This window comes from Nansenia antarctica (genome assembly GCF_963989245.1).
Source record: "Nansenia antarctica genome assembly, chromosome: 18".
Lineage (NCBI taxonomy): Eukaryota > Metazoa > Chordata > Actinopteri > Argentiniformes > Microstomatidae > Nansenia > Nansenia antarctica.
Genome location: NC_137691.1, coordinates 12,316,983 through 12,331,163, shown reverse-complemented (window position 1 = coordinate 12,331,163; position 14,181 = coordinate 12,316,983). Strand labels below are relative to the sequence as shown.

Below are 14,181 nucleotides of genomic sequence, written 5' to 3'. Positions count from 1 at the left end.
AACGTCCCCCCCCCCCCCACCACCACCGCCCCAAAAAAAAACGCGGCAGTGTTTACAAATGTGATTGGATGAAACAAAAACTCTGCGTCTCTTTTTGTCCACCGGATGACCACTTCCTGGTGGGCTCCTATTTCCCAAGATGCCCTTCTGGACCCCTGCCCTCAACCCACCGCCGAAGCCCAGAGGCCCCGCCCGTTCCAGCCCTCCTGACTCCTCCTGACATGCTCAGTGCAGCCACATCCCTCTAGAGGCTCTGTGACAGCTGCAGCCTGCAAGTACGCTTCTGTGACAGCTCTGGCATGACAGTATTGGAAGGCCCAGTGCTGTTCATTTGAGGGAAGAGAGGGGGGGTGGAGAGGGGGGGTGGGCGCTCCCATGAGCAGGACTTCTGTCTCTCCCCTTCTGAATGTACCATGACAACGCCGCTGACAGAGGTTCCTCTGTCACATGACGTCAACAGCTCAGAGAAATCATGTACGGCATCGTATGCCTCCATGGGACAATACTGCCTATGCAATTCTCTTCTATTCGGCCATTTCTACAACTGACATAAGCTTGTATGTTAAGAAGTCAAATGAAGTGTATGTGTTTGTTGCCTGATGATAGTTTAGTGGATATTGTACAATGGAATGGAGACTTGTAAGAGCTAGAACAATATTGTGTGATCTTCTACAGAACAAATAATACATTTTCTCTACTGATGAATTTTTCGATTAAACATATTCTATTTGAATGATCCGATTTTGCTTCACAATTCTTTCACATCATTTCATAATAGCCTATTTGGATTAAATGAATTCTAACTTGGTTAATTTGACTTTTTGTCTGTTGCACACTGTAAGAATAATTATTAGGATGAGAGGACCATGTGGAGGGTGTTTCAATGTTTGTTTCAACTAACAGAGACAAGTGGAATGTTTTATTTAGGAACACAGAACTCAGCCAAGAATGTGAAAGTTGGGGAGCTTAGGTGGCGTAGCGGGTTAAGCGTTGACCATGTAACCGCAGGGTCCCTGGTTCGATTCCGGCCGGGGACATATCCTCCATGTCATCCCTCCTCTCTCTCTCACCCATCCTGTCTAAATCTCTACTGTACCTGTCAATAAAATGAAAAACATGAGTGGGACTTCCCCACACAGAAAAAATAAAAAGTATGTGAAAGTTCTCTGTTTCAAATACCCAGTCTCATTGAGGTAGTTTATGTTAGATATATCACTAAATACAGTATATCAAATTGTTTCAATTCTGTATTGATTTTGAACAGAGACAGAGACGTCTGTTGTTGACCTATGAGCAGGGCCAAACAGAATCTGTGGGGATTTTTTTTTTTTTTTTACAGCATTTCCACAGCCTCCATCAGCAGACTTGGATAAGGCTAAAATAGGTATACATATTCTGTAGCACTACCACTGTATTGTTTTTTAATAGTCCAGATGTGTATTATTTCAAAACATTTTGAGGGATTTAAGAAATTCTGTGTATCCTTTTGTCCCAATACAAGTCTAGCAATCCCCTATCCCTTTGCAGTCGCTTCTTCTAGTCACTAGGTGCAATACATTTCAAAAGAAAATTCACAGATTTAGAGCCTGACACATGTTGTTTATTGATTGGCATATTGATATTAAGAACCACACCGAGAAAAGAAGCATGTGGTTGAACTGTAGTATTATATATGTATACCTGCGCCTTCTTCTGTCAGCAATCTGTGTGTCAATATCTCACTAGAATAATAACAGTCTCGATCTCTCTCACTGAAATGGAAAGGTCTCTACTATTAATAATGTCGTTGGAGGCCTATTTGACGATGAAAGATCAATCCACAGTCTCACGTGATGAAACACATTTTACAATTTATTTCAAATAAATAAGAGATATATGGGTACTTTTCCCCAAATACAACACTCTAAATGCAAATAAGGCGTTGACGTTTTGTAGGAAATTGTCAGTAGCCTTAAAGACAAGATGAAAACCAAGACGTTTACAGCAAAAGGAGAAGCCAACTTTGTATCCTGTCTTTTAATACTGCCATTTGTTGCTGTTGTTGTTGTTGTTGTTGTTGTTGTTGTTGTTGTTGTTGTTGTTGTTGTTGTTGTTGTGTGTACAAGGAACAGACTTTCCAGTAGATTCAATTCTATGGCAGGTTACCCTCTTACACACTAATTTCTCCAATACATTGTATAACTATGATGAATCAAAGCAGTATTCATGATATTTCTCGCCCACTTCTGTTATATTTTTCTGTCTGCACAGTTTATTCTTCTATATTTCTCCATGAAGAGTTGAATCAAACACTCACATGTTACAGACAGTAATTATGTAGAAAACATTTTACCAAAATACAACATGACTTTTCTTTGAAAAACATTTGACGCTTGTGTTCATCTGTTTCCTGAAGAAAAAATGGTGCCCAGCTATTTGTTTATTTGCGTTTTGTAAAAAACAAGTACAGTAGGTTCACCTTAACAACGACAGACATTGCTGTGGTCATAAAGCTATAACATCCCACACACTGTGCAATAGTCGAAAGATACTGAATGTGACACACAGTAATGCACGGCGCAACAAACATGAGCAATACAGCACAGCAGATATCCTATATGTGCAAAACAATGTAACACGAGAATAGTTTCATCTTCTTGTATGAATCTACACAGTCCCCACGTTCGGTCAATATTCATATATTATGTATAAACATGTATTCATGTATAATATTCATAACTACCATCTCACCTCTGATTAACACCAACCACTCATCTGTGGCATAAGAGGCCTGTGCCTATGACGTTTGAGGCAAGGTAAAAGAGAACACGGCTCCCTCCTCTCCTCCCCCTTCTCTTTTGTTCTCCATTCATGGCCACATCCTTCCTTCCTTCCTTCCTTCCCAGCCAGATCAAATGTGTAAATATGTCCGTCTGAGAGAAGAGACAATCAATTAATGACTTTGGCCTTCCAGAGGGTTTTCGCCTGTGACGTCCTCAATAAATCAGAACAGCAAGTCCCAGAATAAATTGAACAAAATGTTCCCCGATAAATCTTCAGACTTTGTACAACATCCAATCCGTTGAACAGTTCTAACTTGACTATGGACCCACGGATAAGATATAAAAAGCAATTCAATAGTTCTGGGACAATCTTCCCCTGGAGCAAGGGGGAGTTAAGGGGTAGAGATGTCTGGGTAGGGTTGAGGGGGGTTGAGGGGGGTTATTGAATGGGGGTGTTGTTGTTGTATACAGGTAGGTGGTGGTGGTGGTGGTGGTGGTGTAGGTGGTTGGTGGGGGACGGACGGACGGACGGACGGACTCTTATGTGGAGGAGGTTTGTGTGATGCTCCTCTGGCTGCTGGTGCTCTTGATGACGTAGGTGGAGGAGTAGCTTTTGCGGCTGGAGTCGTGGTCACTGCGCTCGCAGTGGCACTGGGACGACTTGATGTAGCGCGCCGAGCAGCACAGCACGTTCTGCCTCAGGTCCTGGAACAGGTGCCCGGCGAAGCACATGTAGATCCATGGGTTGCAGCAGCTGTTGAGGCTAGCGAGCAACATGGAGATGATGAAGGGCATCGCTGGGAACACAGAGAGACAGATGATGATTAGGATCTGACAGTAAAAGGTGATAGATGACATGACGCGCTCTTTGGCGCCAGAATTGGGGATGAATGGATGGGTATGACAGTTCTGTGGTAGACCATCGTTTGTTTCGAGTCATCAGTGAATGGAATGATTCCCCATTGATCTCGTCAGAATCTCATTGAAACAATCTCCATTACAAAGAAAGCTCAAATCGTATTAACAAAAGACATTTTCTATCTTTTCTTCTCTTTTTCATCTCGCTGTTCAGTTGTTATGTGAAATGCCAGCTGGTCTTGCTCTGTGATTATCCTGTGGAACTCATTTCCATTATAATTATCGCTCTGTCTCATCTACCCAACAACGGCTTGGTTAATTCAATTGTCTGTGACAACTGAGAATCTATCATAATGGGTTCTATAACGGATGGAATGCACGAATGCACAAACACACCCTCCCAAACAAATCAAACAGGGAGAAAACCCCAACTCTCACGCGCAACCACATTCAGAACCCAGACATGATAGCCCAGGATGCGACCGCACCGTTTAAAAAGGGAGAGAGACGGGAGAGGGCTACGACCGGTACATGGCGACAGTGGTGACGGTGGTACTGGCGGTGCTGGCGGTGCAACACGGTGAGTGGCCCGCAGTGTTGTGTGTGACATTTACGCTATGTCAATTCCACCGACACAACTGACATTTGGGTGAATGAGTTTCAGATAAATGGAATTGGCTCCATGTCCTGTAGTTAACCTCTCGGAGATGATTGTCTAATCTTTCCCCCTACCGTCTCTAGCCTCGTGTTCCTCTCCCAGGGTCCTTAATGACTTCCCCACAGCTCCGATATGAAGGTCGCTTAAGAAATAACGCACTGAGTACAATCGTCGGAAGGGCGCAGAAGTACAGCACGGTAATCAAGGGGGGTAATTGATCTGCCAGTCATTAAAGTTATGATTAAAGAGAACAAAAATGTGTCCTGATGAGAACACTATGTAATTCACTCACATTTTTTAACGATTAGGCTACAGGGGGGAGGCCACTCACTCATGGGCAAGGATACATGGGTAATGGGCAAGCATACACCACCAAGTGTATTCCACGCCGTAATGGACATGGACAGATATTCAGGTACACAAACGTTTTCAGAGGAATTTACATTATAGATCTAGATCATTGTATTAAATAAATACATAGCCCCATATATGGCTATAGGACTATATTTCTTTGTACATTTGGATGTCATGTGGGTATTCAGCATGTAAATATATATTTATAAATATACATATAATACTAGTCACAGGTGGGGCTAAGAAATGAAAAAACAAAAAGAGAGAAGCAAACTCATCCTTTGAGTTTAAGTTGACAATTTATTCAACATGCCCTGCAGCAAGTTTTACTAAATAAAAGTGGTATATTACAGTCTCACTGCTGTTTTTTTTTTTTTTAGCAATGAAGTTACAGGACTTTAGACAAACAAGGCTGCATAAAGATTAATTCATAACTCAACAGGATTTCACTCTAATATTCATAACCTTGTTCCATCGATGTTGTGTCGAGGATTTTAATTAATGAAGGCAGTTGGATGATTTATCTGTCCACTGAGGCATGGCAAGGACTTATTATCATGTCCCAGCATACACCACAGGGGGCACTATACAGCTATACTAGACACAACACCCACATCATTATCTCAAATGACTGCGGGTAGCTTTGGCAGGTAGTGTAGTGCCTACCAGTAACTACCAGTTGCATTAAACCAGTACCAGTAACTACCAGTTGCATTAGACCGAATCAAAATGTATATTCTTTTGAGAATACATTTTAATATACAGAATTATGCAAAATGTCTTCACAGCCCAATCTGATCACATTATCACAGCTATCAATCATTCTTTAGTGGGCATTCCAAAGGGATGATTTGGTCGATTAGCTCATGGTGTCTTTCACAGATGGGGGGGGGGGGGCGATAAATCAAACTAAAACCCGGCAAATGACAATGCAGAAATCTCTTCTTCTCCCTGGTGAATCAGTCCGACTGTCAGACCTGAGACGGACTAATGGTCCGCAGTCTGACAGGCCCGTCTGACAGGCACCGCGGGCTCTTAAGCCGTTCATTAGAGCAGACATAACGTCCAGCAGATGCTTTTTTCTCTATTAGGAAACACAACTATGTCATACATAATAGAAGAAGATTTATACGGTCCGAAATAATGAGCACAGTTCATCCGAAACGAGTCCGTGGAGGTGCCTCACCTCACTTTTGATTTGAGCTCAGACAACCACTGATCAGAGGTTCCGCACAGCTCCCATGCCTTAACACTAGAACAGCCACGGTGACCCTGTGAGTAAAGCTGTAAGCTGTCCTAGTGTTTAAATGGAAGATTCTTAAGAGTCGATCACACTCTTAAAAGGCAGCTTTGCAATGTACACAGTCATTTGAACCTCGGACGACTGTTAACTGTTTAACGTCTCTGAGTTTGATCGTGTCTCCGGTACGTAGTCTCTTTGGCCAGCATTTTATTTAACTTTACAGAGGCGCCGCCGGCCCCCAAGGGGGTAGGCATGAGCGGTCCTTGGAGACTGGGCAGAGTGCCAGGCCTTAGACAGTGCCAGTCAGCAGCACAGGGAAGGTGAGTCAGCTGGAGGAGACTCAGGGTGACACGTCTCGTGTCTCTCGTGTCACGTCTGAGGGGGAAGGACACGGCTTAAGAAAGGGCAGGACGAGTCACGGTCAATCATGGGTACAGAGCAGAGGTGCGTGACAAGACTGCTGTCGTCAGCAGCGGTAAAGAGGCGAGCTTCTGGATCTGGAGTGTATTGAGCCAGACATCAACAGACCACCAGACCAGTTTTCTCTACATAGAATATTCGCTCTGCCTGGTGATACATGACATGTGTTAAAACCCACAGAGACAATTCAAGTGCAAGTTTGTGTCTGTGTGTGTGCGTGTGTGCGTGTGTGTGTGTGTGTGTGTGTGTGTGCATGTGTGTGCGTGTGTGTGTGGGTGTGTGCGTGTATGTGTGTGCGTGTGTGTGTATGTGTGTGTGTGCGTGCGTGCGTGTGCGTGTGTGTGTGTGTGTGCGTGTGTGTGTGTGTGTGTTAAAACCCACAGAGACAATTCAAGTGCAAGTTTGTGTCTGTGTGTGTGTGCATGTGTGCGTGTGTGTGTGTGTGTGTGTGTGCACGCGCGCGTGTGTGTGTGTGTGCCTGTGTGTGTGCGTGCATGTGTGTGTGTGTGCGTATGTGTGTGTGTGTGTGTGTGCGTGTGTGTGTGTGCATGTGTGTGTGCGTGCATGTGTGTGTGTGCGTATGTGTGTGTGCGTGTGTGTGTGTGTGTGTGTGTGCGTGCGTGCGTGTGTGCGTGCGTGCAGTGTGGTGTGCGGTGGGTGTTTCCGTGCGTGCTTGTCTTGACCTTATTCATTTCATTACGTATACCACATTTGTGTGTGGTTCTGTATGTATTCCATAAATGCTAAGGGACCGTTGTGTACCAAGAGGGAGGAAACTCATAATCCACATGGACCCTCAATCAGGGATATTGCTGTGGGTTGCTGTTTGGGCATCCTGTTTCTGCTGACTTAACCCTTCTTCAGGGGAAAACAGCAGGAAGCAAGGAAGTTAAGCTTTTTAGATCTGTAATTTGATTTATGGTGAGAGTGGAAAAAGTCCCCCTTTTTATTGAGATTCATCTCTGGGGAACTTGTAATGCCTTCGGACAGTATTCAGACCCCCTTCAATTTTTTGCCACATTTTGTTGTGTTATAGACTCAACAAATGGATTAAATTAAAATCAATTGCAGTCAATCCCCACACAATACCCCTGAATGACAAAGTGAAAACACGTTTTCTTTTAAATTTCAGTCAATTTATTCTAATTGAAAAACAGAAATACCACATGTACATCAGTATTCAGACCCTTGGCTTTGACACTCTTAAAATGAGATCAAATGCTAAAATGTCATCAACAAATCATTCAATAACTTGAATTGAGTCCATCTTAATGCAAGGATAATAGGTCACGTCATTTTGGAATTCATATTTTTGTTTTTATACAGTCTCTGATTTGCATGTATAATGGTCTTGTAGAGTGTAAACATCCAGTGACAAACATTGTAAGCCAACTGACATTTTCAATTTACCATAGTATAGTTCCCTATGGGCCAAAAGTAAATAATTCATACTGTATCCATAAGTCCAAACTCCATATTAGTTTTCTACAACAGGCTAAGTGAAGTCCTCTATAACACTTAGGTGGCCTTATATACAACAATTATAATATTATATACATCATCAAAAACAACTACAAACAACTTGTCTTGATCAGTTATGGCAGAATCTGAACGTCCATCTGTCTGTCTCTGCCTGGGCTCGCTCTGTTAGCCATAACACTAACAGACTATCTCCACACAGCTGCAGGTGACACATACAGACACACAGCCCTATCTACTGTACACACACACACACTCTCACTCTGGTCGTTCATCACTGACCACTACTCAAGTAGACAGACCGCTATGTCAAACCACTGGCCTTGTTATGATGCTCGGCTGCACTGAAGCTGCTTATCCAGAGTGGATTTTTTTCTGAATCTTTGTGTATTTTTGCTTCAGTCTAAATCCAATTCGTTTTGTTTTTTTCATTTGAAATGATTCCCTTCCCCTAGAACCTACAGTGGAACAAAATTCAATAACAATTTGCATCACTGAAATGGACTTATGGGTAATGGAGTTTTTACTTGGCAAATTCAACAACGAATTGTTGTCCTTCGAAAGGGTTAAAGGTCATCAGCGACCGCCATACTCCCCAGAGGTGTTCCTGAGATGATGACATGCTGTTTGTTGCTGCACTAGGGTGATAAGAACAGCACCCCAAATAAACACCATTTATCTAACAGGAAAAACCAGTCTGGAAATGACTGTAAATAGACAAAGGCCTCAGAGACTACAGTACAGTTAGGCCTACGTATTCTTTATCTGGGTGAGATAACATTTAATTTTAATGAGAATTTGCTTTTAATTACTATTCCAGACACTATCAAAGCAAAGTTGTTTGGGGAATTGTATCAGTGTTTACCAACTTTTGGGTTTTCCAGTGTTTGTGTTTTATCTGGGATTATCTGAGAGGTTTGAGAACATGCATAATTTCACAGGCTGCTGCTGCTGCTGGGAGGATCAAGAGAGAGCAGCCGTCCTACTGAATCCATATCCCATATCTGTGATGTCTTTCCAAAGGAAGGTCAAACATTGATTTACCATTATAGTCCTTGGCTGTTTACACTCTAAGTAATATATTATATGATATATCACTTTTCAATAGACAATAAATGATATGGCAAATCTAACCTCTATTCAACAGTATTTACTTTTGCAGATATTAGCCACACTTTACCTCAATGCCAATGTTATGTAATAGACCTTGCTGGGGTGATAAGGGGGTGATAAAGGTTCCATAATATTTGTGATCCAATTCTCTAATGTTAATGGACCTTAAGATACACATAATCAAACAACATACACTTTTACATAGCCATTATATTCACATAATGGTATTAATGTGAGTTTGTGACACGGAAATGTGGTTACCGTGCATCCTCCTGTCATTACTTTTGAATGTTTGAATGAGCAAAATATTGGGCTTCTAAAACCAAAACTGAAATAGATGTATTAGACGTAAACAGGCTCAAGTCAGGAGTTTAAAATAATCCGAATAATACCTTATTCAATGGCGTGATCATGGTGGTGAGGAGAGAGGGCGGGTCTGTGCATAATTATAATTGCATTTTAGGGGTGGCTTGCAAATGACATTTATTTTCGATAGAATAGCTTCAGGGTCGTGCGGCTTTGTGTGCGCAAAGGCACGCGCGGTCCCATATTAAAGCCACCCGTGGGGTCCCATATTAAAGCCCCCCGTGCCCCCCAGGTTACAGCCACACTGTTGGCGTCTGTCGATGCGTATAATGGGACTAATTATTAACTCTGGGCATGTCCAGATGGCTGGGCCTACGTTACACCACAATAGGGGGATATACTCCGCAAATACTGCTTCCAATGTTGCATGGAGATGAACAGAGTGTTCTATTCAGATCTCAAACCTCTTCTACTTTAATCTATTCACAATTTATTCTAAAATTCTGTAGGTATGGAAACGTTTTTAAAAATATTGTGTAGCCTAATAGGTAATCAGTCACGTCAAGTCAAGTATTTGTATTTGGTTTGACAGTCTGCTTGTTGATATAAAACAACCTCTGCCTAAACTGACAACATGTTTGGCCATAATATTATATAGATTGGCAAGACAAGGCACAGTAACACTGGATTCTACTCATACGCACATCCCATAATGAGTTAACTCCGTCACTCGTTCATTCAGACACTGCATGACGCCAAACACCTGCATAAGTTCCTCAGGTGGCCAAATTCCGTGCGTAAAAGTGCAGTGTGCGAATTTCAAGTGTATGTTATCAACTTTAAACTCTGTGGATGTTTATTAAACATGAAATTGGTGCACATTTCGGTGCTCTTTTTCTTTTCAACATTATATATATATATTTTTAAATAATCTCTGCAAGTCTCGCCGCACAGTTCCTGGGCGTAATGCGCACACAAAACAACACCACCCATTCGGTAACCGGCATACTCAGATCTTTTTGTGTGCACTCTTAATTATCTATGGATGTTCTTACGATCTTAAGATAATTCTTACGATCTTAAGATAATAGGCCTATGTTAGTCTTATCAAAACATTGCGAAATGTATTATTGCGCACAGAGGCGCATCGTGAGCTTAGAATGATAAGGTTCTATCTCCGTTTAGGGTAGTTCAGAGATATTGAGCGTCAAAGTTTTTACATTCCATTATGTTTTGTGAGATGGAACCTTTGTATTTTATGAATTACTAACTCAAACATGTCAACATTTTAAAAAATAACACCACACAGGCATGAATAAACACCTAATGGATCAGATTATGTAAAAAAAAAACTCAATTTTGACAAAAATTGGAGATAGAACCTTATAATTCTAACCTCACGATGTGACAAAAAAAAGAAGAAAAAAAAAGAAAAGAAATGTAACCTACCTTCACGGGGGGCGTCGGGGTCCCACGCCGACCACATCTGCACGGAGAAAAAAGGCGTCCAGCAAAGAATATAAGCCAACACGATCACGAAGGTCATTTTAACTGTGGTGATCTTCGCCTTGGAGATGAGCTTTACGCTGCTCACCCGGGCCAGCGCATTGCCTTTGGAAGTCTTCGGTGTCAGGCTAATAGACTGGTGATCCTTCTTGGTTTTCAGCCTAAAGTTTTGCCATATTTTAAAGCTAATTAATCCGTAGCAAATGCTCAGTATGGCCACTGGTATAATGTATATAGTAAGGCTCATCCAAGTGATGTACGCTTTGGCTCCCCAGGGTTGCACGAAGTCGCCCCAGCAGTCGTACACCCCGGATCCCATATCCTGCAGGTAGAATATGAACATCTGCGGGATGCTGAACAGCAGACTGAGGACCCAGGAGAAGATCACATAGAAACGGTCTTTTCGCTTGTGCAGGGAGCGCAGGGGCTGACAGATCGCCAAGCACCTATCTATGGACATCAGAACCAGCATGTAGGTAGAGGCGAACATCCCGACCACCTGGAAGTATTTCACCAACCTACACAATATATCAGGTCCATAGAAACGGAAAGTAATGTCCCAGATGAGTTGTGGCAGGACCTGGAATATGGCCACCACCAGATCCGCGATGCTGAGGTGCTTCATGAAGTAGTACATGCGGGACTGGCTGTGCTTGGTCGTGTGGATGGCCACCAAGACGCACAGGTTCCCGGCCAGCGCCAGGAACAAGATCAGGGCCAGCACGGTCACCTCCACTTTGGCCACCTCTTCATTGCGCTTCAGCGGGTTCGTCTGGTTGTTGACCAGCACCACCTCGGTCCTGTCGGTAAAGCTGCTGAAATTCCCCAAGGATTCGTTGAATGGCCAAAATAGGGTTTCATTTAATATACGTTCCATTATGTCGGCCGTATTCTCAATGGATCCTTCAGCGATGCGCAAAATGTCTCAAAATTCAAAAGCTACAAAATGTTCAACCACCCTCAAACATCGGGCTGTTTTAAACGACGATGTCTTCTTTGGGGCTTCATCTAACAGGTGTCAAAGGCAGAGCGTCAGAGTTGAGCGCGTTTCCATCATTTGCGCACAATACCAAAACTATCCCACGTTTGGGGCTGAAGGCTTATTTCCCATGCATAGCCAAATAGTAACAGCCACTGAGGAGACAAAACAGAGAAATTGATAAACGCCTGGTTCGAATTTAAAAACAATGACATTATTTGTCACAAAGAATGAAAACCTCCACACATTTTTTGTTTAAAGAACTATGCAACATACAGTGTAAAGATATTTAAAAGACAGAAGAAGAAAATAAAAGAAGAAAGGAAATGTAAAAAGAAAAAAAAGGCTATTTTTCAGAGACCCAAATCACATTTCAGCCAAATCATATAAAAAGATTGCATCGGTACTCGTTTTGTACTAAGTCTACTCACACATCTGCTTTTCTTTTAAATAGAGTGCTGAAACTCAAGATGTTTTCCCAAACGACTAGGTCCTGAAAGTGAAGCCTCCAGCCACCCTCACTGGTTGCGCTCGGAATGGCCAGCGTCATCATATTTATACCACTTGCATATCTCTTTCCAACATTACGCACGAGAAATGGATTTACGCATTACTACCACTGGGTGTCCCTGTGCGCCACTCTAATGGACTGTGGCCTATGATGCAGTAAACTTCCATATGTTTATGTTCATTTCAAATGAAAACAGTTCGTGTGACTACTGTTGCTTTTTCAGAAATGTACTCGTCATCGTCACCATCCTCATCATCATCAACAACAACAACATTTCAGTTGTCATACAGTAGGTACACCGTTGACCCACACTTGACCCATCTAGGCTCTAAACAGCATCGAACATACCCACTGCAGTAGGCTTATCAGGCAAGCTGTGGTGAGCCAGGTCTCTGCAGGGAATTTTTCCCTGTTGAAAGAATTGCCACGTGGGATACAAATCCACATTCCTTGACACAAAGAAGCATATATAGATAAAAGGCCGACCACTGAGTTTGACTGAAAACCGAGAAAGACCGAGAAAAAACACAAATATTTGTCATGCAACAAGGTAGGAATGAATGTATGGAGGAAGATGGCATCTCTGCCTGGCGCCTTTGCTTTGCTGCACCTGTGTGATTCACCAAGTACAGTAAGTCAAGTATATTGTAGTAGATCCTTTCACCAAAGACCACCTCCTCCTATCTGTCTATTAAAGGGATGTATAACTCTAACGCATAATCTTTTCTCTCGTTTTTTTCTACCTCTCTCTCCCAGAAATGTTTACAGTGCACTGTGGTTTGTTTGGTTTATTTAGTTGTTATATTGCTGCTTTGGTAGTAGTAGCAGCAATGATCGTATGATGGATTATCCTCTGCCGCTGCGAGGTGTAAGCACATAAACACTGTGCTTAGCTCTCCCCTCACACCCCTCTGCAGAATCCTCAGCGAGTCTCCAGGTGTCACAAGGTCTACTTCAAGAACACTCGACTATGTGACATAAATCACTCCCAGCAGCCACTGAACATCCCACATCCCATTCGCGAACGGCCCTCTTCCTCAACCCACTCTCTCTCTCCCACAGCCACAGATCAGAGTGACCCTGGAATTCCTACGTTCATTTTACATTGACATTTACATTCCTATTCGGCTACTGTAAAGCTCTTATTAGAAACTTCTCACATCCAAAACCCCTGGTGATATCAGAGAGACAGAAATAATCTGTAGGCCTACACTAATAAGGGTTATATAATCATATAAGAGCTCTCTCTCTCTCTCATCTCGAAGCAGCTGGGGTAATCTCAGGCACATGGCCAAGTAGACCTACTGTAGATCGCAGTTTCTGGAAGAAATTCAATGGTGTGATTCCACTGCTTTAACCCTAACCCTGTTCTTCCTCCTCCTTATACATGCATGTATCTGTGGCACGATATCAGGCCATTTGCTCAAAGTAAGGAATGGTGTCAGTGTCTCTGACTATGGGTGTCAAAAGGTGTATGATTTAGTAGATGGTTAGCAAGTGGAGTAATGTAATAGATCACACCAGCCCGGGACATATCCCACCAAGGCCTCAAAAGAGCTGTAAATTACAAATGTCAAGGACCGGTCAGTGGAACCGGTCAGTGGAACAACAGCATCCAGTCTACCTACAAAGCAGTAAGCAAGCGCCATGGCTTAGTGGCCTCCCAGTTCCTCCGGAGGTCTCTCACTGTTCTTATTAGGAGAGTGCCCTGAGTACCCTGTTTCACCAGCATCCTGAGTGACTCCTCTGCCTGTTGGGAAAGGCATGGAGTCAGGACCCGAGCCGTCTCTTTCTTTCCCACGCAATAGCAGGACAAGCAGCTGTATTTGTAGAGGACTAAATATTGGAAACAGTGCTTCGTGACGTGTTAGTATGAACCACTTAAGCTTTATACGTTTTCATTACGAGTCAAACGTCAGGCAAGGATTTACATTTTACATCTTCGACGTTGAGCAGACGCCTTTCTCCGAAGCGACTTACAAGTACAAGTAA

At 42.8% G+C, this 14,181-nt stretch overlaps 1 protein-coding gene across 1 annotated transcript; it reads right to left on the bottom strand.

Moving 5' to 3' along the window:
• Positions 1–3,302: 3,302 nt before the first annotated feature.
• oxtra (oxytocin receptor a) lies at positions 3,303–11,576 on the bottom strand (the record flags this gene model as incomplete). The annotated part of the gene is made up of 2 exons (XM_080547917.1): positions 3,303–3,559; positions 10,643–11,576. 2 exons carry the CDS (start codon positions 11,574–11,576, stop codon positions 3,303–3,305), a joined length of 1,191 nt encoding a protein of 396 aa, XP_080404043.1.
• Between the last annotated feature and the right edge of the window lie 2,605 nt (positions 11,577–14,181).